The sequence below is a fragment of the Strongylocentrotus purpuratus genome, unplaced genomic scaffold, assembly GCF_000002235.5.
Source record: "Strongylocentrotus purpuratus isolate Spur 01 unplaced genomic scaffold, Spur_5.0 spur5_scaffold_20, whole genome shotgun sequence".
NCBI lineage: Eukaryota > Metazoa > Echinodermata > Echinoidea > Camarodonta > Strongylocentrotidae > Strongylocentrotus > Strongylocentrotus purpuratus.
In genome coordinates this window covers 12,922,043-12,945,903 of record NW_022145606.1, presented here as the reverse complement: position 1 = coordinate 12,945,903, position 23,861 = coordinate 12,922,043, and the positions used below count along the sequence as shown (strand labels likewise).

At 37.5% G+C, this 23,861-nt stretch overlaps 1 protein-coding gene across 2 annotated transcripts; it reads right to left on the bottom strand.

The window, feature by feature from the left end:
- Positions 1–2,835: 2,835 nt before the first annotated feature.
- LOC100889005 (alpha-(1,6)-fucosyltransferase) lies at positions 2,836–23,309 on the bottom strand. 2 transcript variants are annotated; one of them, XM_030992781.1, is made up of 8 exons: positions 23,017–23,309; positions 14,220–14,422; positions 13,636–13,699; positions 12,752–12,998; positions 11,377–11,632; positions 7,650–7,826; positions 5,441–5,591; positions 2,836–3,668 (listed from the first exon to the last, which is right to left on the bottom strand). In XM_030992781.1, exons 2-8 carry the CDS (start codon positions 14,375–14,377, stop codon positions 3,501–3,503), a joined length of 1,221 nt encoding a protein of 406 aa, XP_030848641.1. In that variant the 5' UTR covers positions 14,378–14,422; positions 23,017–23,309; the 3' UTR covers positions 2,836–3,500. The 2 variants fall into 2 exon arrangements, with proteins under 2 accessions (XP_030848641.1, XP_030848642.1); XM_030992782.1 differs by having other exon boundaries at positions 23,117–23,309.
- Positions 23,310–23,861: the final 552 nt, after the last annotated feature.

The following is a 23,861-nucleotide window of genomic DNA, read 5'->3' as shown; positions in this document are numbered from 1 at the left end:
ACGTACCAGCGATGTAGTCAAGCATTATACATCAAACTCATTATATACCAGGGACATTTATACAAAGAGATTTTAGAATCAATTTACCACCTGGCTGCATACCTCGTTGCTATTTCAATTCAATTCAATTCAATTTCGGTTTTATTACAAATATACCAAATAAAAAGTCCAAAGACTAACAATAATTGGCTTACAATATATCATATAAAAATGCATTAAAAACAGTAGATTTAAAAATTCAGTAATAAGTTAAATTACATTGCTCACATTGTATCATATAAAAATGCATTAAAAACAGTTGAATTAAAAATTCAGTAATAACTTAAAGTATGAAGAAAAAAAAAAAAGATTGTAAGTTATAAAATGGTGATAATCAGTTTGTCAGTGAATTGAGAAGAGAGAAGAAATGAAGAGTGAAAAGTGAAAGAGAGGGAGAGGGAAAGGATAACGAGAGAAAAAAGAGTTCAATTCATGACAAAAAAAATGTAAGCAAATGAACGAGAATTGAGTTGATTCAGCTTAATGAAGCATTGCAAAAGTAAAATGCACATAATACGGAAATGTCAAATGATACATTAATACGAATGCCATTATGGAATTGTTATTATACTGTTTAAATTGGTGAATGTCAACGACCTATACATATTGGTGAACATTATTAATGAGTAATTATCACATTGTCAGAAAATTGAGAAGAGGAAATACAAGACAGAAATAGAGAAACAGTGGGAGAGGGGAGGAGGGAAAGGAGAAGGAGAGAAGAAAGAAGAAATAAAGAGTGAAAAGTGGAAGAGAGGGAGAGGGAAAGGATAACGAGAAAAAAGAGAGTTCAATTCATGACAAAAACAAAATGTAAGCAATTGAACGAGAATTGAGTTGATTCAGCTTAATGAAGCATTGTAAAAGTAAAATGCACATAATACGGAAATGTCAAATGCTACGTGACTAAGAATGCCATTATGGAATTGTTCTTATACTGTTTAAAATTGGTGAATGTCAATGACCTATACATGTTGGTGAACATTATTAATGAGTAATTATCACATTGTCAGAAAATTGAGAAGAGGAAATACAAGACAGAAATAGAGAAACAGTGGGAGAGGGGAGGAGGGAAAGGAGAAGGAGAGAGAAAGAGCTAGAGAAAGGGAGGAAGAGAGAGAGAGAGAGAGAGACGGAGAGAGGGAGAGAGTTCGAAAAATGACAATACATAAAACAGATCTAACAAGATTTCAGTTGATCGAATTTAGCAAACGAACAAGAGAGGGAACTGCCGATTGTTTGTAACGCTGGGCTCTGCAACGTGGTATGAAAAGAAAACGTGGAAGGGACAAATGTCCGGCAACGTACCAGCGATGTAGTCAAGCATTATACATCAAACTCATTATATACCAGAGACATGTATAAATGCAAAGCTTAGAATCAATCTACCACCTGACTTCATGCCTGGTTGCTATGTCAGGCAACAACTTGTTGCCATTCAGTCAAGCATTCACTATGAAAATGACGGACAAAGAAAGCGGACAAAATATACAGTTCCTCAGGTAGACAAAGGAACAGCCCTTCACTGCTATTATGTAAAAAGTGAATATGCATGTGACACCTGTTCTACACATGTTTACATAATAGCAGTGAAGGGATGTTCCTTTGTCTACCTGAGGAACTGAATATTTTGTCCGCTTTCTTTGTCAGTCATATTCATAGTGAATATTATACATGAAACCGTTTTCATCAAGATACACTCACAATTGATCATAACCTAGAATATCTTCCACAGCTTTATCAAGAACATGAGGTTTGCAATCAGTGGCGGATCCAGGTGCCCCCCCCCCCTGACAAAAAAGGGGAAAAAGGGGGGGGGGGAGGGGGAAAAAGGGGGGGGGGAGGAAAAAAAAGAAGGAATAAAAAAGAGAAGGAAATAAAAGGTATCAAAATATGCTCATCTGACCGTAAATAAATGCCTAAAACCCCTTGACTTCTGGTGGCTCTGCCCCCTGGACCCCACCTAGGGCCCTAAGGCGGACGGCTGGCTGCTAACCTGACGGTAATTTAATGCTTAAAACCCTCTGGGGTATCGGCCCTCTGGACCTCACGCTATTTAGTGTTATGCCAGTGTCACAAATGAGGTATCAAAATATGTTCATCTGACCGTAATTAAATGCCTAAAACCCCTAAGTTTCCGGGGCTCCTCCCCTCTAAAACACCTGGGGCCCTAAGGCGGATCCCTGCATGCTTGTCTGACCGTTATAAAATTACTTAAACCCCGGAGCTTCTGGTGGCTCCGCCCCCTGGACCCCACGCCAATTCGTGACCTGCCAGTGTCACAAATAAGGTATAAATTATGCTCATCTGACTATAATTGAATGTATAAAACCCCTGAGATGCCTTTTGAGATGCCTTCCCCCTTTCAAGGGGGGGGGGGGGGGGGGGCGAATTTTCAAGGTAAAAAAAAAATCAAAATTAGTGCTCACTACTCCCCCCTCCCCTCCCCCCCCCCTCCCCCCACTGAGCGAAATATTTCCCGGCACGATTTTCAAATTGTAAAGCAATGGTAATTCTTGATATCAAGAATTCGATTTCATGATATCAAGAATTCGATTTCGTGATATCAAGAATTAAATTCTTGATATCAAGAAATATGTTTTAATGATAAAACTGCTTGCCATAAGATCGCGCCAGCTCGCCACAACTCGAGGCTCCAACTTGGCTAAGTGGGAGCCCTGCTTAAGGGTGCGCAGGGGCGTACGCAGGATTTTTTCAAGGGGGGGGGGGGGGGGGGTTTAACCCCAAAACACCCCCTGCGTACGCGCCTGAGGGTGCGTTTAATCGACCCTTTTTTTACCCTAGAATCACGATTTTTAAAGAATTTGGTAGAGTAATTTTTATATCAGCCAAAATGTGGTAATCACGACACAGTGTCTCCTGTTATAAACCAAGATTAGGTTTCAATCATATGCCCGCACTCAGGTTTTACACACCAGGTTTGTAAAAAAAAAAACGCGTCAAAACGATTATGACGTACACAAACCTCGGTTTGTCGACAAACCTCCTTTGTGAATTCGGGCCTCAGAGTCTCCGACAATATAAGATGAGGTCATATAGAGGTCGAGGCTGAGGGAACATGAATCCATGTAACATTACACGTACAATGTATGTTCAAAGCTAGGCTGCATACAGCGACTTTTTATCAGCGGCTGAAAATGTTGCACCTTCAAATGTAGGAAAATCAAATGGAGAAATCTGTCAGAAAGTATCGAAACGCAGCGCGCGTAACAGCTGCACTGCTCAAGCCAGGGTAATTATGCTGCATTATTGTAGAGTGCTTAGAGACTTCTGACAAAGTAAGTGTTATGCGCTATATAAGCACTGTAATTATTATTATCGCGCTGGATTCTGGTAACTTAAAGAAGAGATTGTTAACGTTCGCTTAGTTCACCATCACGCCGAACAAATAATAACTATCAAAGAGAGCTTGTGGAATAAGCTAGGCAGCTTATCAGGCGTCACACACCATGCAAGTGAAAGTTCTCAGCCCCTTCATACACAGGCATCTTTGCTGTTTTGAGTTTGATATTTTCCCCATGCCAGTAATATCGTCTGTCAACGCAGTGGAGTTTTTTGGAGGCATCTAGATTGGAATGCTGCATCATCTCGTAAGCCAGTCGACATATCTGCAAAGAAAATGCGAATTTTTAGATTCCTCATATAATTAGCCCTTTTTTTTGCAAAGGGCATTTCCGCGTGTAAGAACTTGACAATTTCTTTTCAAAAGAAGAAAATAATTCATTTTGCTCGTGAGTTTCCGAAGAATAAAAAATAAAAAACGGACAGAAGCTTTTCTAGTCGTAATATCGTACACAGAACAAAATAAAGATTTCAAAATGCCTATTCTCATTACTAAATGGAGCGCTGTTTTAGTAAAGGACACAATTACTATATAATGCACGCGTGTAGTACGACACTACACGTTGCGTTATTGAAATTGTCGACAATACTTAGTACGAATTAATTTAAGATGGGAAATGCTCCATCAGGTCTAAAACGGCAAGGCTGAATCCAAAAACAACCACAATAATTTTACTAGGTTTTATACAATTAATGTAATTCAACAGAGATCGGTTTAATACCGTGATGACTAAAACAAACTATCACGTTTAGTTTTTGACCAATATTCTCGCTTAAATACTATGTAAATGGAGACACATAGAATATCATACATAATTTCATGCGCACAGATCACTAACAGTCAGTTGTTATTGTTCGGAAACTCACACGCGATCCCCCAAAGGAAAGAAAACATAGTAATACAAATCGTATAAAGAAACGTCATAAAAAAGAGGGGGGGGGGGCGTGAGGGCACCTTCTTGGTCCAATTTTTGAGCAAATAATTAGCGGCGACTGAGCCAGCAGGTGAATGTGCGGGGGGGGGGGGGAGTAAGAGCACTGTTTTTTGTTGTTGGCCCAATTCGTGAGAATTTTTTCTTTTCATTTTTTCAATATTTTTTTTATTTTTAATTTTTAATTTTTTGTTTGGGGGGGGGCGGAGCCGTCAAGCCTCCCCCTTGTGAATCCGCGCCTGGTTGTACATATTACATTCCCTTGCGGTAGGGCCACTTGTTCATTAGTATTTTAAATGAGAGAGATAAGGGAGAAAATGATAGCAGTATAACTTCAATTAAACTTTCCCAGAGCTCTATCGGCCTAGTAGTATTATGTGCAGCTAACGCACATCACATGCATATACCGGCGAGCTGCACGATCAGAGTTTCTTAATTTTGAGCATGGCGCGAGAAAAAAAGTTCCCTCTCAAAGCGTCGAAATATCCTCTGCGACGCATTAGTGGTATGGAATAACACGCCCCCCCTCATTTTTTGTTAGGGGGGATGGTCCCCCCCCCGGAAAATTTGCAAAGTGCCAACAAATTATTTAGCTAAAGCCTCGGTCACAAATGCCATTACGAACTGCTACGAACGCCATACGAATGATTTTCAGCCAATGGAAATTCGGAAAGACAATGGAAAAAAGTGAAATTTATACGAACGCATTGTTCGTACGAACCTTTGTGACTGTACTTTATACTGACTAAAGACTGCAATACACTTAAAAATGCAAAAAATCTTCTCGCTAGGTCACTACGCTCCCTCGCGTAAACTCCTTTAAAATTTAGTAGAAATATTGTACAAGATCCCGCATGTCGTCCCTCCGGTCATGAAAAGGAATCGCCGCCCCTGCCGTTCACAGTGGCCGTTTCATCGGTATCGCACCTTTAGAAAGAGTATTTCTGCTGCTATCGCCTATTTCTCTTCTTTTCATCGGCAATTCTATCGGCCTTTTCTTGTGTACCATTTAATGCAAAAGTAGATAAATGAGTTGATAAAAGAATGAATATAACAATGATAAATAACTTGAAAAAGAAAATTGCCGAAAATTAAGAAATACATACATTCGAAGAGCAAGTGCAAACAAGAAAATCCGAGCGAGCCAGAAGATGAAGGTCTACGATGATACCCATCAAAGATTCCTCTGACCGTCGTAATGATACATTGGCTGACTGAGATATATTATTGTCACTCACAAACAAATAATCAGGGTATCTGTCAAAGAATAAAACACATGAAAAATAAAGTAATGTTTCGAATAACTTCGCAGCGTTGTCGTAGTCGAGTGGTTAAGGATGCGTTTATGCTTGATTTTGAAGGTAGAATGAGCGATCTGAAACGCTCATCGTAATCGCAGTTCCACGGTGTACTGTTTATGCTCACTTCTCTGGCTCCTCCAGGCAAATCTGGCAAGGTGGCCTTGCAGCTGGATTCGCAAACCTGCACTGCGCATGCTACGTAGACCCACTAGAGGTCAGTGTGTTGACCCTATTTAAACGCGTTTACAAATCATTGTGCGTTTAAGCTTCCCAGAATCGCCGAATTTGCAGCATCGCCAATCGTAAACGCACCTTTTTGTGAGTTTACGATCGGCGATCGTGATCGCCGTTTTTCGATGATTCTACAAAAATGAGAAAGGACGCAACCGTGTTTTGAGCTAAACGCGTAACAGATGCCTGATTCTGGCTAGAAAAAGTTGAGCATAAACATACCCTTAGACAGTCGAGATGCGAAGGTCGTAGGATCGAGCCCGGGCAAGCAACTCTATTAAATGCTTAATTGTGTTGATGTGATTTATATATAGGCCTATATAATTTTATATCTTCGTAGAATTGTATTGATCAATCTCTATGAATGTTTAGATTGATCAATAAAGTTCGGAGAAGATAGAAAACATGATCTAAGATCAATAATTTATATTGTCACAATTATTTCCTTAAAGCCCCACCGTACTACTTGTAGCTACTTGCTCCCTCTATATATAAAACAATGCCTAATCAGTGCATGTTGGTCCCCCATGATCCTCTTTTTCTTATGTCAATTGAGAGCTGAGTTGATGAGATAGCCACATGTCAGTGACCCCGCTGAGTGGTCTAATCTCTCCTGGCCAAACTAGTACAGACGGGCTTTAAAAGACGTAAAAGATAATTTCCAAATTCATTTACAATAACGTAAACACTTATTAAAGCAATGTACTTTTTTTCCTACATTACTTCTTTCCTCTCAGATATATGTACCTCTAGAAAGAACAGAGCCATTTTAATAATGGCTCTGAATATAGCATTCCAGCCGTTTTTAATTCTTGATTTGTATTATATTTGTAAATTGTATTCTTGTATGTATTTGAATTTTTATACGGAAAATATAACCAAACCAAACTAAACCATAACGTAGACCACAAATGATGCGAAATTAATTTTTAGAGAATTGTGTGCGTCTCTAAAAAGGTTCCTGGCTACAATGCTTGCAGGAGAGTGGAGAATTTGAATACAGACATGGGTTCATACGTTATGTGCGATCAAGCCTGAATCATATGACCGATGAGAAATTATTTATAATGTTTTTATATCTATAAAGGCCTCAAGACATCGTTTTATGTTTCAGGCTCGAAATAAATTTAGATTTATATTAGATTAAATTACAACTTAGTTTCCACATGAATTAAAAATGACATATTGACTGGGATATCGTAATGTCTGTCACGTACATATAATTAGGAAAACTATCAAATAACAAATGTTAAATTGTAATGGAAATTATAACTTGGAGCTAGAATAATTACCTAAATATTAAATCATGAGCCATTTTAATAATGGCTCTGAAGAGAGCATTCCAGCCGTTTTTAATTCTTGATTTGTATTATATTTGTAAATTGTATTCTCGTATGTATTTGAATTTTTATACGGAAAATACAACCAAACCGTAGACCACATAGGATGCGAAAGTAATTTTTTACAGAATTGTGTGCGTCTCTAGTCTCTAATAATTACCTAAATTTTAAACCGAAACCGGATTTAAAAAAAAAGGAATTTAGACTAAGGTATAAGCTTCATTTAATATGACTTAATAACCTCGTGTAATTTAATTTTATTTGTAATAACTATATATTTTTCTTGATCAAACTGCAATTCATAATGTAGGGTTAAAGAATGAAAGAAATCTTAATTTGTTCATCTAGTTAAAATTTAGAAGTTTAGGTACATTTATGAGCTCAATTTTGCGGTAATGCTTTTACATTATGGATTTAAGCCACAATGACTGTCCTCAACTCACTTATTCTGGGCTTCGTAGAGCAGACCGACCTCGTCTGTTGCTAAGAAGACTCTCCTGACGGACACTGCTTTTCTCTTCTCCAATTCCTGGTAGTATTTTTTTACATGATCCATGTACTCCTCAATACCATGATATGTGGCTTCCCTAACGAGTTTATCTGTACGCCTGACATGAATGCTTTTATTTGAGGGAAAAATATAATTTAAAAAACAAAACAAATCAACAGTGAATTAGATGCTCGAATGAACTCCACCCCTCAGCTCTTTTTTTGTTGTTGTAACTGGTTAAGCTTAAAATACACTTCATTTTATAACAACTCTTAATTAATGCTACACTTAAATTACAAATTGTGTTCCCAACTTCCCATCAGTAGTAAATGATATGCGCTTGGCGGAGTTACGTATGGGATATAACTATTACAACCGGTGGGTTGACTCGGCTGGCCCATCGGTGGACGCAGGTCTGGAGTTTAACGCTTAGTACATCCCCCTCCCTACGAGGACAACCAAGGACAGCCACCCTGGACACCCCCCTGGACACCCCCATGAAAATTCTCCGCCCCCTTTTCAAATGAGGAAGTCTACCCTGATAATAAGTTGGTCTTTAAAGTAGAATTTTTTCGGGGAGTAATTGTCTAAGGGGGAGGGGGGGGGGGGGAAGGGGGGCGGGGGTGATTGACCAAGCGAGTAATTGTTCTCGGGGGATAATAATCCAAGAGGAAGGGGGGGTGGTTGGGAGTCCTGCTGGGTATTTTCCCGGGGGGGGGGGGAGGGGGGAGGGGGTAGTGTCCACGGGCCCTCGGGGATATTTTTATTTATTTATTTATTTATTTATTATTATTATTATTATTATTATAACAACTACTATTATTATTATTATCATTTTTATTTATTTATTTATTTATTTATTTTTTATTTATTTATTTATTTATTTATTTATTTTTTTAATTTATTTTTTTAAATTTTTTATTATTATTATTATTATTATTATTATTTTTTTTTGGGGGGGGGGATTGTCCTTTGGGGTAATTCTCCCGCTGGTAATTTTTTTTTTTTTTTTTTTGGGGGGGGGGGGGGGGAGAATTGTCCTAGAACTGATGTATGCTGCTCGCTCGAGCTAACTAGCGATAGCTGCAGCAATGTTTCGCCGAGTACATATAACTAATCACTATAAACTAGAGGGGCTGGACGTCTTCCAAAGTGGGGAAGGGGGCACCAACAACAAAGGGGCACTTGCTTGAAAAAGGGGCACCTTCAAAGGGAAACCTGAATGCAAAAAAAAAAATCGTTTCATACATTTTGTATACCCCTACATTTTGATTCCATTTTCAGGGATGATTTCCATATTTGGTTCTCTCTTCAATTGTCCAGGAAACTGTTTCAGCATCATATTAGCAGTTGAGTCTGATGTTTTGATTATTATTTTCCAAGGGAGCGAAGCGACCGAGAAAAACAAATTAATAATTGTGAGGTGGCAGTGTGAAAAATTACATCTTATATAGAGAAAAAATAATCCTAAGGGGGTTCAAAGCACAATCTCATTAGGTAAAATAAATATATCAACTATAAATGCGAGCAAGCGTAGCGAGTAAACCTTTAGGTAATTACAGAAAATTGTGCTTTTAGTGGCCTTGATTAACACACATGTTATAGAGAAAGCAAAAAGTGGGCACTTATCAAAGAGAAAGAGGCACTTATTGGAACAAAATAGGAGCACGGGTAGAAGTAAAAGTAAAAAGAGGTACTCAACCAAAATGGAAAAATGCTCTAATGAAAAGGAAAAAATGGGAAATTGTCAAAGGATAAGAGGCACCTCTCAGATTTTAATAGGGAAATTATCAGAGGAAAAGGGAACACTTATCTTATTATTGTATTATGACAAAAGGAGCATTTTTGGAAAAAATTGGGACCTGACCTTCCCCTTGGAGCGCTGCCTCTGATCAAATCATGAACTAATAATTGAATGAAATAGTAATAATAATAATATAATAATAACAATATTTATCAAGCGCAACATATCAATCTTTAAAGATGCTCAAGGCGCATACAAATAATTTGAATTAATATTCAACATACTTAAGATTAAAGAAATATTAAATGTTAACTTGCATTTGATCATACAACTTAATTGTGCTGAGGTACATACAATGTGGCACAGTGTGATTGTCTGTTTTGCATGAAAAAAAAAGTAGATGGTTGATATTGATTGATCGATTTGTCAAAAAAAAAATCATATTTTAGGTTCCCTATTTCATCACAATTTCTCTTCCAGTTTCCATGTTTTTGTTTCACATCAGGCCTTGGATCAAAAGGTTTTGGGGCTCCTGCAGCAACCCTAGATGGAATTGTTTAGTGGGTGCTGCATATAACCCACGGAAATGTGTGTAAACCTTCAAATAATGAATTGCCATGTACCCCCTTCCCCCTCTTTAAAAAAGGGAAGAAACTGAAGAGAAAATTGAAGATTAGAAGAGAACAAAATAAGAGAGAGAGAGAGATATAGAAAGATAGAAGAAAAAGAGAAAGGAAAGACAAAAAGAAAATGGTAATTAAAAAAAGCAAGAGGTAGATAAAAGAAAAAGGAATTTAAGACATAGTATTAATGATATCTTTCTCCTTTTTCTTTTTGGATTCGTCTTCCTTTTATTTAATTCTTTTTCTTTTTCTTGCAGTTTTGTTCTTCCTTTACAAAAAATCTGTTTCTTTCTTTCTTTGTTTTCTTTCCGTAGTTTCTCTTTTCCCATAACCCGGCGAGAACCCGGTACGAAGCTGGTATGCATGGACATTGTAACAACATGTTGGATAAAATATGACACATTGGATAATGTAATCACAAATAATATAGGTGTTTGTACCAATGTCTAAAAAAGTATACATTTTTCTATTTGAGATATCCCTTTGTAGGAGCCCTTTTTTCTCTCTAGAATGTGCCATTATATGTTGGTGCCCCCTCTCGCTTTGGAGGTCGCTCCGCCGCCCCTGCTTCCATGTGTAGGCATTATGAAGAATTATAAATATTTTTTCATTACGAAAAGCGCCCGTTAAAACTATACCCCATCACTATAACACAGGAACCTATTTAAATCAGGTGGGGTATCAAGACCCCATTTTCGTTCCTCTCGTTAAAACGTGGACAGAGCCACCACTATAAAACAGGAACCAATGTAAATCAGGTGGGGTAACAGGACCCCACTTTTGTTTCTCTCCTTAAAACTTGGACAGAGAGCCTTGCAGCTCTGCGTGAATGATTATTTACCTCACAGTAAGTTGGTTGTTTGAACCAGTGAAATAAAAACATACGCACAAAAACACATGGTGCCGGCCACCACCTTGATTTCCTTATCTTTCTATGCTCATTACTCAGCCCCTATACATTTTTTCCAAAATAAATTCGTTTGGTACAAGTCATTTATTTGTAATATTATAATAATGATAATAATATTTCTCATCAATATTTATACTGTTCTCTCTGAGGGCCCTCCAATCATATTAATACCCCGGCTTTAACCGAGCTACCATTAAAAGGTGCTCAAGCAGTCAAGGAATTTCCTCCTACCGGGTACCCATTTACCTCACCTGGGTAGAGTATGGCAAATGGAGATTAATGTCTGGCCAAAGGACATTAGTGCCATTGAACGTTCAGTAAGTTTTGTTGGATTATGTGATAATTTATTTTCTATCATTACCAGAAATTAAGCTTATCTTTAGGACCTTAACATTCGTCTTACCCAACGATCGGATGTGCGAATCCCAAGGCAGTTGTCTTATTGTCAATCAATGATTGGGTTTGAGGCTGAGGTTTCAGAATGTAGGTGATGATCTGTCCTATCCACCAGATGTGGGGTTTACTGTGGACTCTCCTCAGTCTCTCCGAGATGTCTTCTGGAACAGCCCAGGGCAAGAAAACTGGCTTTTCGTTAGTTTCCATAAATTTTACTATGAGGGGGAGCTCCACCACTTGAATGCTTTCATTTCCATCAGGAACTGTAGATGAAAACAAAAGAAATGCATTCAATTGATATATTTGTACCAATTTCTACTACATGTTGAATAATTTTCAATTATGTTTTTTATTTTTCACAATCATCGATCATATTACCTGTCTGCAAACTCGATTTTCTTGGACTTCATATCATGACGGTTTTTCGAACTTATCATTGTAAGTTGCAGATGTATGATTGTGGAAATATGGACTTTTAGATTTGCACCTCGACATAGTGGACTGCTACGTGTGACATCCTTTTAAGGCACTAGCAGTGCCTTAAAAGGATGTCGCATTGCCTTAGAAGGACGTCACACGTAGCAGTCTAATATGTCGGCGTGCACATCTAAAAGTCCCAATTTATGCAAGTTGTAGACCAGGGGGATGATTCACTAACGGCTAAAATCGATCCCAAAATGAGATTAAATTGCTCTTAGGCTCAATATCACTCCTAAGAGCAATATCACTTTTAGGAAATGATTCATTCAGGCATTTGGGATTAATGCTATCATTAAGATCGCTATTACGGCTAAGAGTGATCGCGCTTACTTATGACAGCCTTAGCAACACTTTCTGGCAAAGATAAAACTGTCAAACTGAAGCTAAATTAGAGCTAACACAGGGAAGATAGATATTGTTAGTCACTGATTTGATTTACTCTATGATAGAGTAGGCCTAACTTAGTGCCAACAACATGTAAAACACCTTAGACTTGGATTCTACATCAAGACTGTACGATGATCATCCCCACAGCCTTGGCCCAGCCCATGCTAGAGCCTGCTACATGCTAGCATCTTGTCCATGGCCCTAGTGCTGTTGGAATATGTAAATTCTTGCGAGCGATTTAAGCGAGCCAGAATTTACGGACTTCAACAGCGCTAGGGCCATCGACAAGAGGCTAGCTACATGCTAGCTACATGGGGACGGTAGGTCGAACTTACGTACATTACGTACGTTAAATCCGGCATTTTACTCAAAACATGTTAGAACAAAATCAACATAGAAATGAACGTCATTGACAAATTAAGCGACGATAGCTAGCTAATTATAGTTATATCGATCATCATCATCATCATCATTATTATCAGGACGAAAGAACTGTCCCATTCAAAGACACCTACTTGGCCACTTGTTGAAAGCTGTAGTCTCGCCTGTTCCATGAAGGCAAGTCTCACTGAAAGGGCGGAAGCACTTGTCCCATCCCTCCTTAAAGTAGGCCCATCCCTCGCCGGACTCAAGAATAAGGGTCCTCCCACTCCCGTACGCCATCAACATGCAGAACGACAAATGGTGTACCTTGCTACCGAACCCGCTTGTCTTTTTAAAGGTGCATAAAATCTTCTTGGCTTTTCTGCAATCTGGAGGGTTCTGGTGAAACAAAATAGGGACTTTTAGATTTGCACAACGGAGAACGTGGACTGACCTTTTAAGGCAATGTGACGTCCTTTTAAGGCACTGGCAGTGACGTCACATTGCCTTAAAAGGGCAGTTCTCCGTCGTGCAAATCTAAAAGTCCCTATTGAGAAGGACGTAAAAAAACACCAAAAATTGATTGAGTTTGAACAAGATCGCAACGACTTTTAAGGGCCGACTGTACTATAGTTTGGCCAGGAGGAATTAGACTACACAGCATGGTCAAGACAGGTGGCTATCTCATCAACTCAGCTCTCAATTAACTAAAAAAAAGAAGATGATCATGGGGGACCAATGGTCACCGATTAGGCCTTTTTTCTATCTAGAGGGAGCAAGTAGCTACAGGTAGGACAGTGGGGCTTTAACAAAATTCTTTGTCAATAGCCTATTGTATTGGCCTCCGTTAGAAATCATGTTTGGATAAAGGCATTGTATCGTTTAAACATATCAAATTCGCTGTTGAAATTGCCTTCTATGCGGTCATGTTTTTCGTTGACAAGTTTCCTGATGACATCTTCTCTAACATAAACAAAACATGTATCTTCAAAGCATTCTGGAGAAAAATTTACCTAACTCCATCTTGTTACTATACCTGTAGAAAATGGAGTCTCTGCTGTATAAGATATGATAGCTTCCTCAACTCGTTTTGTTTCCATCTAGGTAAAAATAGAAAAAGTGGTGAAAACATACCATTCCTTTAGCAGAAGGACCAACCAATTAATAAATCAGCAAAAAGTTGCTCTTCGTGTAACACCACGTTCATTTACAATGGATAACGAAGTTTAAGAAACAAAAAAAAATTAAAGCTCGAAATGTGTAGTTTGATCCAAGGAAACGAAATACTTATATTAGACTTATTTATAGGAAACAGACTATTGTTCTTTACAATATGAACAGTCCATTACATGAATAGCTCTCTCTCTCTATTTCTCTTTCTCTCTCTCTCTCTCTGTCTCCGTCTCTCCTTCTCCCTCTCTCACTATTTCGCCAGTTTTTCCAGCAAATCTTAGTCTATTCACGGCAGGACGGAGATTAAGTTTTGCAGGTGAGAGGGAGGGGGGGGGGGTGGGGTGTGTTTATATAGTGATCACTTCCTAGATATGTCATTGTATATCAATATAGTTCTGATAGATAGAAAGAAAAAAGGATTGGCGAAATAAGAGAAAGGTCAATTACCTTTGTTCTTTGGCAGAGATTCTCAGGCGAGTCGAGTCTTTCTTGGATGACTTCATGGGCTGGGTATACCGAGGAGATATTTGTCGTTCAAATACGATGAAAATGCTGATAAGCAAGGCTAGCGTAATCGTCAACAACAACTTGTACAACGTATTCATGATCACAACTCTCCCTCGTTAGACAACCAAACCTGTTTCTTCTTTCTGTATAATAGATTTAGATAACAAACATAGACAGTATCAAATTAACCTCTATCACAATAACCATGTCAAAGGTCGTAGACATTTCAGGGCCCTATCAATAACAGGTTACAAGCTACTGTTATAAGCTACTGAAATCATGGCATCTGATTGGCTGAGAGCAAACTTGATATCAATAACTGTTATAAGCTACTGAAATCATGGCATCTGATTGGCTGAGAGCATACTTGATATCAATAACAGGTTACAAGCTAATGTTATAGGCTACTGAAATCAAGGCATCTGATTGGATGAGAGCAAATTTGTCATCGAAATTTAGCATTTGTTATAGATAAACAGTTTTATGAAATGGGCCCCAGTTCTCTTGAGGCAAATGGTCATGTCTCCTCTTTCTTCTCCACTTTCTTCTTTTTATTATTCTTCTCCTCTTCTTCCACCCTTTTCCAAACATACCCTTATGTTCTTGATAAATAGTTATAATTGCACTAAAATTGCTCAAAAATGTACCAATTTACATTATGACGTCACAATTTGGTACTCTATCAGCTCAAGGTATATAATAGACGACGTCTTTTCAAGAAAGTTTTGAATGCCCCTTTTGGTGAAATTGGAATGAAATGTATTATGCCAGGAGCATTCAATAGTCACCCTATTTCAATCCTCACAAGCTACTAATAGGGACTTTTAGATTTACACGACGAGAACGTGGACCGCCAGGTGTGACATCCTTTTAAGGTAATGTGACGTCCTTTTAAGGCACTGCCGGGCACGACCCAGTGCTTTAACACAATGTCACACGCGGCAGTCCACGCTCTCGTCGTGTAAATCTAAAAGTCCCTAATGCTATCAGTCTGAACGTAGCTTATTTTTCAGGTGCAAACCGTTGTTGGTCATTCTGCGTAACGGAATGTCTGAAAAATGAGACTATGAGGTATGTACTCTGTAGTTACTATGAAAATAACGGACAAAGAAAGCGGACAAAATATACAGTTCCTCATTCTACCATCAACAATTGCTGTGGTAGACAAAGGAACATCCCTTCACTGCTATTATGTAAAAATAAGTAGCACAGGTGAATATACATGTGACACCTGTTCTACACATCTTTACATAATAGCAGTGAAGGGATGTTCTTTTATATACCACAGCAATTTTTGAGGGTAGAATGAGGAACTGTACATTTTGTCCGCTTTCTTTGTCCGTCATGTTCATAGTGAGTACCTGTACTATATTATAGAGAGCTAGCCAATCACAAACAAAGAAAAAGACTCAAGGAAGATATGCCATGGCATGTTTACGTAATGCATGGCATCGTTGCTGAACTTTTGCAAAAATATCAGGCTATGGAAAAAGTGTGGATGCCACACAAATTTGTTGGTTTTATCGTTTTTCCAAATTGCTACTAATAATGTCATTTTAGGTTCCAAATTTGAAAGAATATAAAAATTGAGGATTTTCTATTTGTTGACCTAATATATATTAAAGGTAGGCTTTACTAATTCAGCCAGAAGGGATTAGACCACACAGCGAGCCATCGAGGTCACTGTGACAGGTGGCTATCTCATTAACTCAGCTCTCATTTAACATAAAGAAAAAGAGGATCATGGGGGACCAACAGGCACCGATTTGGGAAGTTTTCTATATAGAGGGAGCAAGTAGCTACAAGTAGGACAGTGTGCCTTTAAAGACCGTAAATACTATTGGGCCAGACGGGATTAGACCACACAGCGAGGTCACTGACAGGTGGCTATCTTATTAACTCAGCTCTCAACTAACATAAGCAAAAGAGGATCATGGGGGACCAACAGGCACCGATTGGGGAAGTTTTCTATATAGAGGGAGCAAGTAGCTACAAGTAGGACAGTGGGGATTTAATACACCCTTCCAATGGTGTAATTTTAATTACGAGTTTGAAGTAATAGATATTATAAACGTATGTATGGCACGATTAAACATATATGTTTCTCTATCCAGGCTGCACACTTTGAGTGGAAAAAAATACTGTACATTTAAATCTTCAGTGAACATGTATAGTATATTGATGGCAATATGACAACAGGTATTAGCAGGATTATAGTTCATGGGCTAAACAAATTGAAAATATTATGGTATGAAAAACATTGGTCATTCCTAAACTGAACTATCTGTTATGTTATGTCTTCAACCCTCCAGTTACATTTGTTAACGGAATTCAACAGTTGTTGTTTACATTTTGATGGAGTAAAAAAATTGATAAAATTAAACGCTCTTTGTTATACAATGACTACACTTACGGTGGTCTTAACATGTAACCCTTATTACGTTTTAATCGAGCAATAAAAATTCCATGGATGAAACGATTCTTAGATGACGAAAATAACGGGAAACGGAAATTTCAAACAGTCCCTTCGTTGCATTTGCGAGGAAAACTTTATATTATGGAATTTGTGCCAAAATCATCTTACCTCTAATTCAAATTGTTGAGCCCTTTTGGAATGATGTTTTAATTTCATGGTCATATTACAGATACTACAACCCTGTTAAAGGTAATACAAAGTTTTGGGAAATTTTGAAAACTGGGTGGATAGTGATTCTATACAATTTTGATAATAATAACTAATAATTAACAACATTTGTATAGCGCTTATCACAAAATATGTCTCTAAGCGCTTAAATGATATATTTGGATGCCCCTGTGAATGTAATATAAGCACTAGAAAATTTAGCCCCTAAAACACTTCTGCTTTTGAGAAAAATTGAATATAAAAATTTACCGGTGCTCCCGGTAACTTTTGATAAATTTCAAATAGCGCCTACGGCCGTTTAATGGTAGCTGTGACCATGAGAAATTCAGAATATGTAGTTGTCATATATAATTTCCAAATGGGAATATCTTATCGGTCGATTTTAGTCAAGAAACATTTTTGTATAGCTTAATTGACATCTTGACCTTGAGAGGGGGCTATACAACATAAATAGTTATTATTTTCAATTTCATAACTTCAGACTCGATTTCAACCGCGACGACGATCACTGAATATTGTCGGAACGTAATTGCTTCCAATATGTTCATTTGAACCATATTAAAGACCCCATACCAAAACTTTGTATTACCTTTAAGTTTAAGGAAATACTATTGTTGAGCCCTTTTGGAACGATGTTTTAATTTCCTGGTCATATCACAGATACTACAACCTGTTAAGTTTAAGGAAATACTAGTGTTGAGCCCTTTTGGAATGATGTTTTAATTTCATGGTCATATTACAGATACTACAACCTGTTAAGTTTAAGGAAATACTATTGTTGAGCCCTTTTGGAATGATGTTTTAATTTCATGGTCATATTACAGATACTACAACTTGTTAAGTTTAAGGAAATACTATATCAACCTCTGTGGTTCAACTTTTACATTTGAGTTGATGGAAAACAAATAAATGTTTTCAAAAATGGTTTGATTCATCCTTGATTAACATTTCTGATATTTTAACACGAGACGAACATTTTAAAATTGTTGAAGTTATTGTTCAGAATGATGGTTATGTACCTCTGGTATATAATTCCTTTTTATCTGCTATCCGAAATGAATGGAAAATGGAAATAAGGAGCCAATCTATAGAAAAAATGAATTAAATTAGCCACTTGCTCATCGAATAAACAATTTCCTCAAACACAAACAAGTTTTTGAATTATGTTACTCTACTTTTATACATAGTCATACTATGGCTTTGTCAGAAACAGATCAACAAATCAAAATAGGAAAATGATCTCTCACTACAATTATCAGATGACGAAATATGGAGGTCTCGTTTTAATGTGATATATAAGTCATCAATAGATAAATTAAGACATTTTCAATTCAAATTTATTCATAGGAAAATTGCCTCAAATTCCTTCTTGTATACAATTGGAATTTTTGAACAAAATATATTTACATTTTATAATCTAAATGAACAAACAATAATTCATTAATGTTTTCAATGCCTTTTTTTTCTCAAGATTCTGGGGTGAATCGTACAGTTGGCTAATTTCTAAAAAGATCCGACTCATTAGATTATCACGTATAGAAATTTGCTTTGGAACATTAGAAAAAGAACACTTTTATCTGCTAAACACTATGATATCAACTTTTTTTCTTTCTTCATGTAAATGTCAAAACATCGTTCCTTTATTTAAATCCTTCCTGTTTTCTTTAATACAGTTAGCAAAAACAGAACGTATAATATCCTTTAAACTCAACCGTTTTGAATTTCAAAAGAACACAAATGGAATGGTATCTGTATAGTATAATTGAAAGCTTACTGAATGTTATTTCATTCAATCATGTCTCTGTATCATTGAAGAAAAATATGTATTTATTTGGAGGTTATATTTTGTGACGATGTGAATTGCAAATAAAACTAATTTAAGAAAAAGAAATGTTTTGTTAGGAACCTTAGCTATGCTTGTTTGCATTGAAGAAAATATGTATTTATTTTGAGGTTATATTTTGTTTGGACCCTTAGCTATGCTTATTTGCCCTAAAAGAGATTGGGTTTCTTTGCCTCAGATTCTTAAAAAAAATCGTGGATTTAGCTCCTGCTGCCAGGCAGGGATGGCGATTTTTGTCCATGACTGGGGGGACGAAATGCAAGGGACTAGGGAGCATAGTGAACGAGAGGGGCGAAGGTGACGGAAGTGACTACCCCTCACCGGTTTTTGAAGTTTTGTTGTATTAAAAAAATTACATTCCTTAGCAAAACTATTGTATAAAAACAAGCAATATACTTTTTCACGCTTCACTTTTTATTTACTGGTACTTAGTGTGCAGTCCGAAGGGTTGTAAATATTTAGTAGGTAAATTTTAGTAGGTAGGAAGCTTGGGCATGGATGGGACTTCTCTTCCACTCTAGGCCTCTGTTATGTACATGTATATTGATATCGCTATTATGCGAGGAAGCGTAGCGTCCGAGCGAGTGATTTTCTTTGCAATTGTATTATTCTTTACGCTGCACTCTTGGGCCCTCCAGAGCCTACAATTGTGTTCCAGTCTGTAGTCGGTAATTGCTATACATTTTTGTTGCTTCAATTTTTCCAATTTTCAGGGGGGGGGGGGGTTGGAGGGACGACCCCCCTATAACAATTGAAGGGGAGGGGACGTGCCCCCCCCCCCCGAGATCACCACCGCTGCATGCTGCAATCATAATTATAAACCGTTAGGTCGGTTTTGAATCCAATGACTTTTACAAGCCGATCGCCTGTCTGAGTATCAAGATATTTATGATTGGAAATTGAAATGTCAAAATCAATTTTCGTAACGTTTATTATAACACTACAGTCTTTTGGGGAAAATGAGTATGATAAAACCGGTCACTTAACGATTTTTACTTTTTAGAGGCACTTCAAGATAATTTTAGAAGCTAATTTTGGTTGGACTTCAATATTACACCACATCAGACACTGATAACACTTATATAGGGCCATGCATCTAAGATTTGTTAATTAAAACTGGAAACATTTTTAACAACGCCTTTATTGGGGAAGTAACTTTTTTATAATGATTTTTTTTCTTCTTCAGAATGACAGAAGAGTATCGTTTTATAATCTCCTCGAGCGAAATGATATTTATTAACTCTTATCATGCCACAGGGCTAATCCCCATTGGCCAAGCCCCAAATCCTTCAGAGCCAAGTTTATATTGCAATAATCTGATTAACGCGATGATTCTATGAACACAGCACACTACAATGAGCATGAACAATAACTGCTACTACAAAAGTGTGCACGCACATGGCACCATAGCAGTGGTTTGCTCGCATGTACAAAGCACTATAACGATAGCGTGCATGCAGCCACATGGCAGGCTATGAGTTAAAGCCTTATTATAGTTTGTACAAAAGGAATGTAAGGCAAGTCAGATACTACGATAATTGTTTGTGAAAGCTCGATATAACACGTATCTATTCTGTGACACTACATAGGTTTCTGGGATTCCTCTTGTCATAAATTTCACGCTTTCTCTTCCCTTCCCGTGACAAATATATCTACAGATTCTATGAAGTTCTGGGGCCCGTTTCATAAAACTTGTTATCAATAACAAATGCTAAATTTCTATGATAAATTTGCTCTCAGCCAATCAGATTCCATGATTTCAGTAGCTTATAACAGTAGCTTGTAAATTGTTATTGATATCAAGTTTTATGAAACAGGACCTTGATCACTGTTTAACATCCGACAGTCGGTGAGGAAATGACTAGTTGCCAACCAGTGAGTTAAAGATACCTGTCTTCAATTTACTAGATTTATTCAGTTTGTATGATATAATTTTGATTTTGAGTATTACAACTAACATAGATTTAGTTAAGATAGGGACCATTTTATGATAAATTTGCTCTCAGCCAATCAGATGCCATGATTTCACTAGCTTATAACAGTAGCTTATAACAGTAGCTTGTAACTTGTTATTAATATCAAGTTTTATGAAACAGGACCTTGATCACTGTTTAACATCCGACAGTCGGTGAGGAAATGACTAGTTGCCAATCAGTGAATTAAAGATACTCGTCTTCAATTTACTAAAATGATTCAGTTTTTATGATTTCATTTGGATGGAGTATTACAACTAACGTAGATATAGTTGAGATAGGAACCATTTTATGATGACTGCAGTAATGATCGTAAGCTCTTGCACTTCACATTTAGAGAGCACTTTAGTTGTCACCTAGGCTTTAATAAAGCAAGGTTTTCCATATAAGGGCCACGTGATCTAGACAATGCGCTCTACTGAAAATGAGTTTCATTTTGTCTAAACAGTGCCCTTTCTATCACTATCAGGTACTTACAAATGGGTGATTACGAATGAAGGTTTGGTTTCATTTAAACCAATCTTCACACGTAAAAATGGTTCCCGAGACCAGGGGCGCCGAAAGAGAGGAGGGGGGGGGGGGGCAGTCGCCCCCAATGAGAAAAGAAAAGGAGTAAAAATGGTTTATATTTTCTAACCACAAATAAAAAATATTAAAACCTGAGTTAAATCACGTTAAAATGGTATTCCATTCAAAGAAAAGGAGAGTAAACAGGAATTAATTTTCCTGAACATTCCGCACCTCCTTTTATTTATCAATAGAGGATTTTATAATAGCGATAGGCGCATATCTTATACGAATAAAACCTAAATTGCGTAACTGATAACGTACTGATGTTGAGACATATTGAATTTGTGTAGACATTGTCATATTCGAGTCGAGAAACACACCAAGGTTGCGGCATACATTGGATAAGGTAATTTCATGTCCAGCAAGAGTATTTGAAGTGATTGAAATCTTCTCTATAAATTAAACCGAGTCTTAGAACCATACATTACAAATTCGCATTTGACAAGATTGTCTAATTTGAGTGAGTGTGAGTGCAGCCAAATATGAACATCTTGTACACTAGTCTCAATGTTGTGGATAGCGCTGGCTGCATTATTGCTCTGATTGGGTTTGAAAGAAGTATATATTTGAATATCATCGGCATAAACATGATAAGAAAGAGAATGGTGATGAAAAATATTCTTCAAACCGGTTAAATATAACGAAAACATGGTGGGCCCGCCCACAGACCTTGCGGAACTCCGTATATAAGTGGTACACAATCTGAAAGGCTGTCATTTATCAAGACAGCTTGAGAATGGCATGACAGGTATGATTTAAACCATTCCAGGGCTTGACCTCTAACACCGAGTGACAAAACAGTGTGGTTAACAGTATCGAAGGCGGAAGACAAATCAAGGAGTACCGTAGCAGTTCCGCCATGCATCCATCTCCTGGAGTATAAAGTTAAATACATTAACAAGGAGGGTTTCTACACTGTGGTGGGGGAGGTATGCAGATTGAAATGGGTCAAGGAGGTCATTATCGAGACAGTAATCATTTAATCTAAAAAAAACACTACCCTCTCAAGTATTTTAAACAAAAACGGGAGATTAGAAACTGGACGATAATTACTTATTAGTAATTCAGAATCAAGATTAGGTTTCTTCAGTAAAGGAAGAATGTGTACCGTTTTAACGACAAAAGGTACGCATGCCTGATCGATACGTAAGTTGACAATCTGTGAGATAACAGAGGCATTTGTCTAAAACCCCTTGAACTTCATTTGGCTCATCCCCTTTGACCCCACGCCAATTTATGCTCCACTCGCTATGCTCGCTACGCTCTACCTGATCGTAAATACCCAACTTTGAAAAAAGTACCGCGGGGCCTGCAGGTAACATGTAAGATTTTTCTTCTGCCCCCCCCCCCAAAAAAAGAGTTTTTGCTGATTACGCCACTGCCCCTGAAAGGTGAGCCCCCTGGAATGTTTGCCCCCCCCCCCATCGGAGCCTGCCTATGACGGCTAGGTGATATTAATATCATATTTCGTATTATGACCTAGCCCTTTATAAGGCAATGGACTAATACGTAGGTTTAACTCATATCAGTAAGTATAGAACAAAAGTTCTACTGCTTCATTTTGCTTTATCAACATCAGCAAATGTCATTACCTTGTTTCCCCGGGAAAGAATGTAATAATAACATATGCTGATGGCTTTCCTGTTAGCCTAACACTTCCTCACATTAACATACAACTGCACACAACATACTACATAGTCTACTCACATACATTCGTGTCTTCTTCGTCTTCTTCACATTCGTATCTCAGTTCTGTGTTTAAAATCCAGACATTTTCATGCTCCAAACGATACAAAATATATCTCACCCGATATACAAGTAAGCTGCTATTCTAACTTTCGTAATGTATATTCCAAAAGCACGTTGACAAAGTCGATAATAAAAAAAATTGACGAAGACAAAAATCAAATGCTCATATGTGCTTCAGATTTAATCAAGATGGCGTCGAGCTTGATATTGTCCATCTACAAACTAGTGCATATTGTGGCATTCACATACATTTAAAATTTTGATAGCAACATTCAATGAAGTGTGTATACATTGAAAAAATGTTGCAGGCAAAAGGCAAATTATTGTGTGAATTCTCGCTATCGCCCAAAATCTTCCCGTCGACAACTGTTCCTTTGTGTCGCGGTTAATATTCAATTTGACAAAAATGAAGATGACTAAGCTCAGGCTGCTCACGTAGTCTTGGTTTCAGACGTTTTCGCTCACAGGCTCCCATTGATTAGCCATGCTTCAATCACCATGTCCCCGAAAAGATCGTTAAGAAATAGTTATAAATATAATATTAATTGTTATCAATCGATGCAGGATAAAAGCATACCACGGCATTGAATCTCGCTATGTCTCTATCTCTTTAAAATATCTTCTTTCACTGGACTTCAAACTATCACTTTTCATAGATGGGAATTTATTATTTTACTGCAGATGCATTACGTGGTAATTGGGTACTGATTTGTAAATGTAATCCAATATAGTATTAAACTATTGGTAATAGTAATAGTACATGTAGCAGTAGTAGTGGTAGTAGCAGTAGTAGTAGTAGTATT

Coding starts and splice junctions, on each gene's coding strand:
- LOC100889005 (XM_030992781.1), bottom strand. CDS start 14,377: ATGAATACGTTGTACAAGTTGTTGTTGACGATTACGCTAGCCTTGCTT. Junction 5,592..7,649: donor CTCTACGAAGCCCAGAATAA/GTGAGTTGAGGA, acceptor ATTCTTTGACAG/ATACCCTGATTATTTGTTTG. Junction 3,669..5,440: donor TTTGCACTTGCTCTTCGAAT/GTATGTATTTCT, acceptor TTTTCTTTGCAG/ATATGTCGACTGGCTTACGA.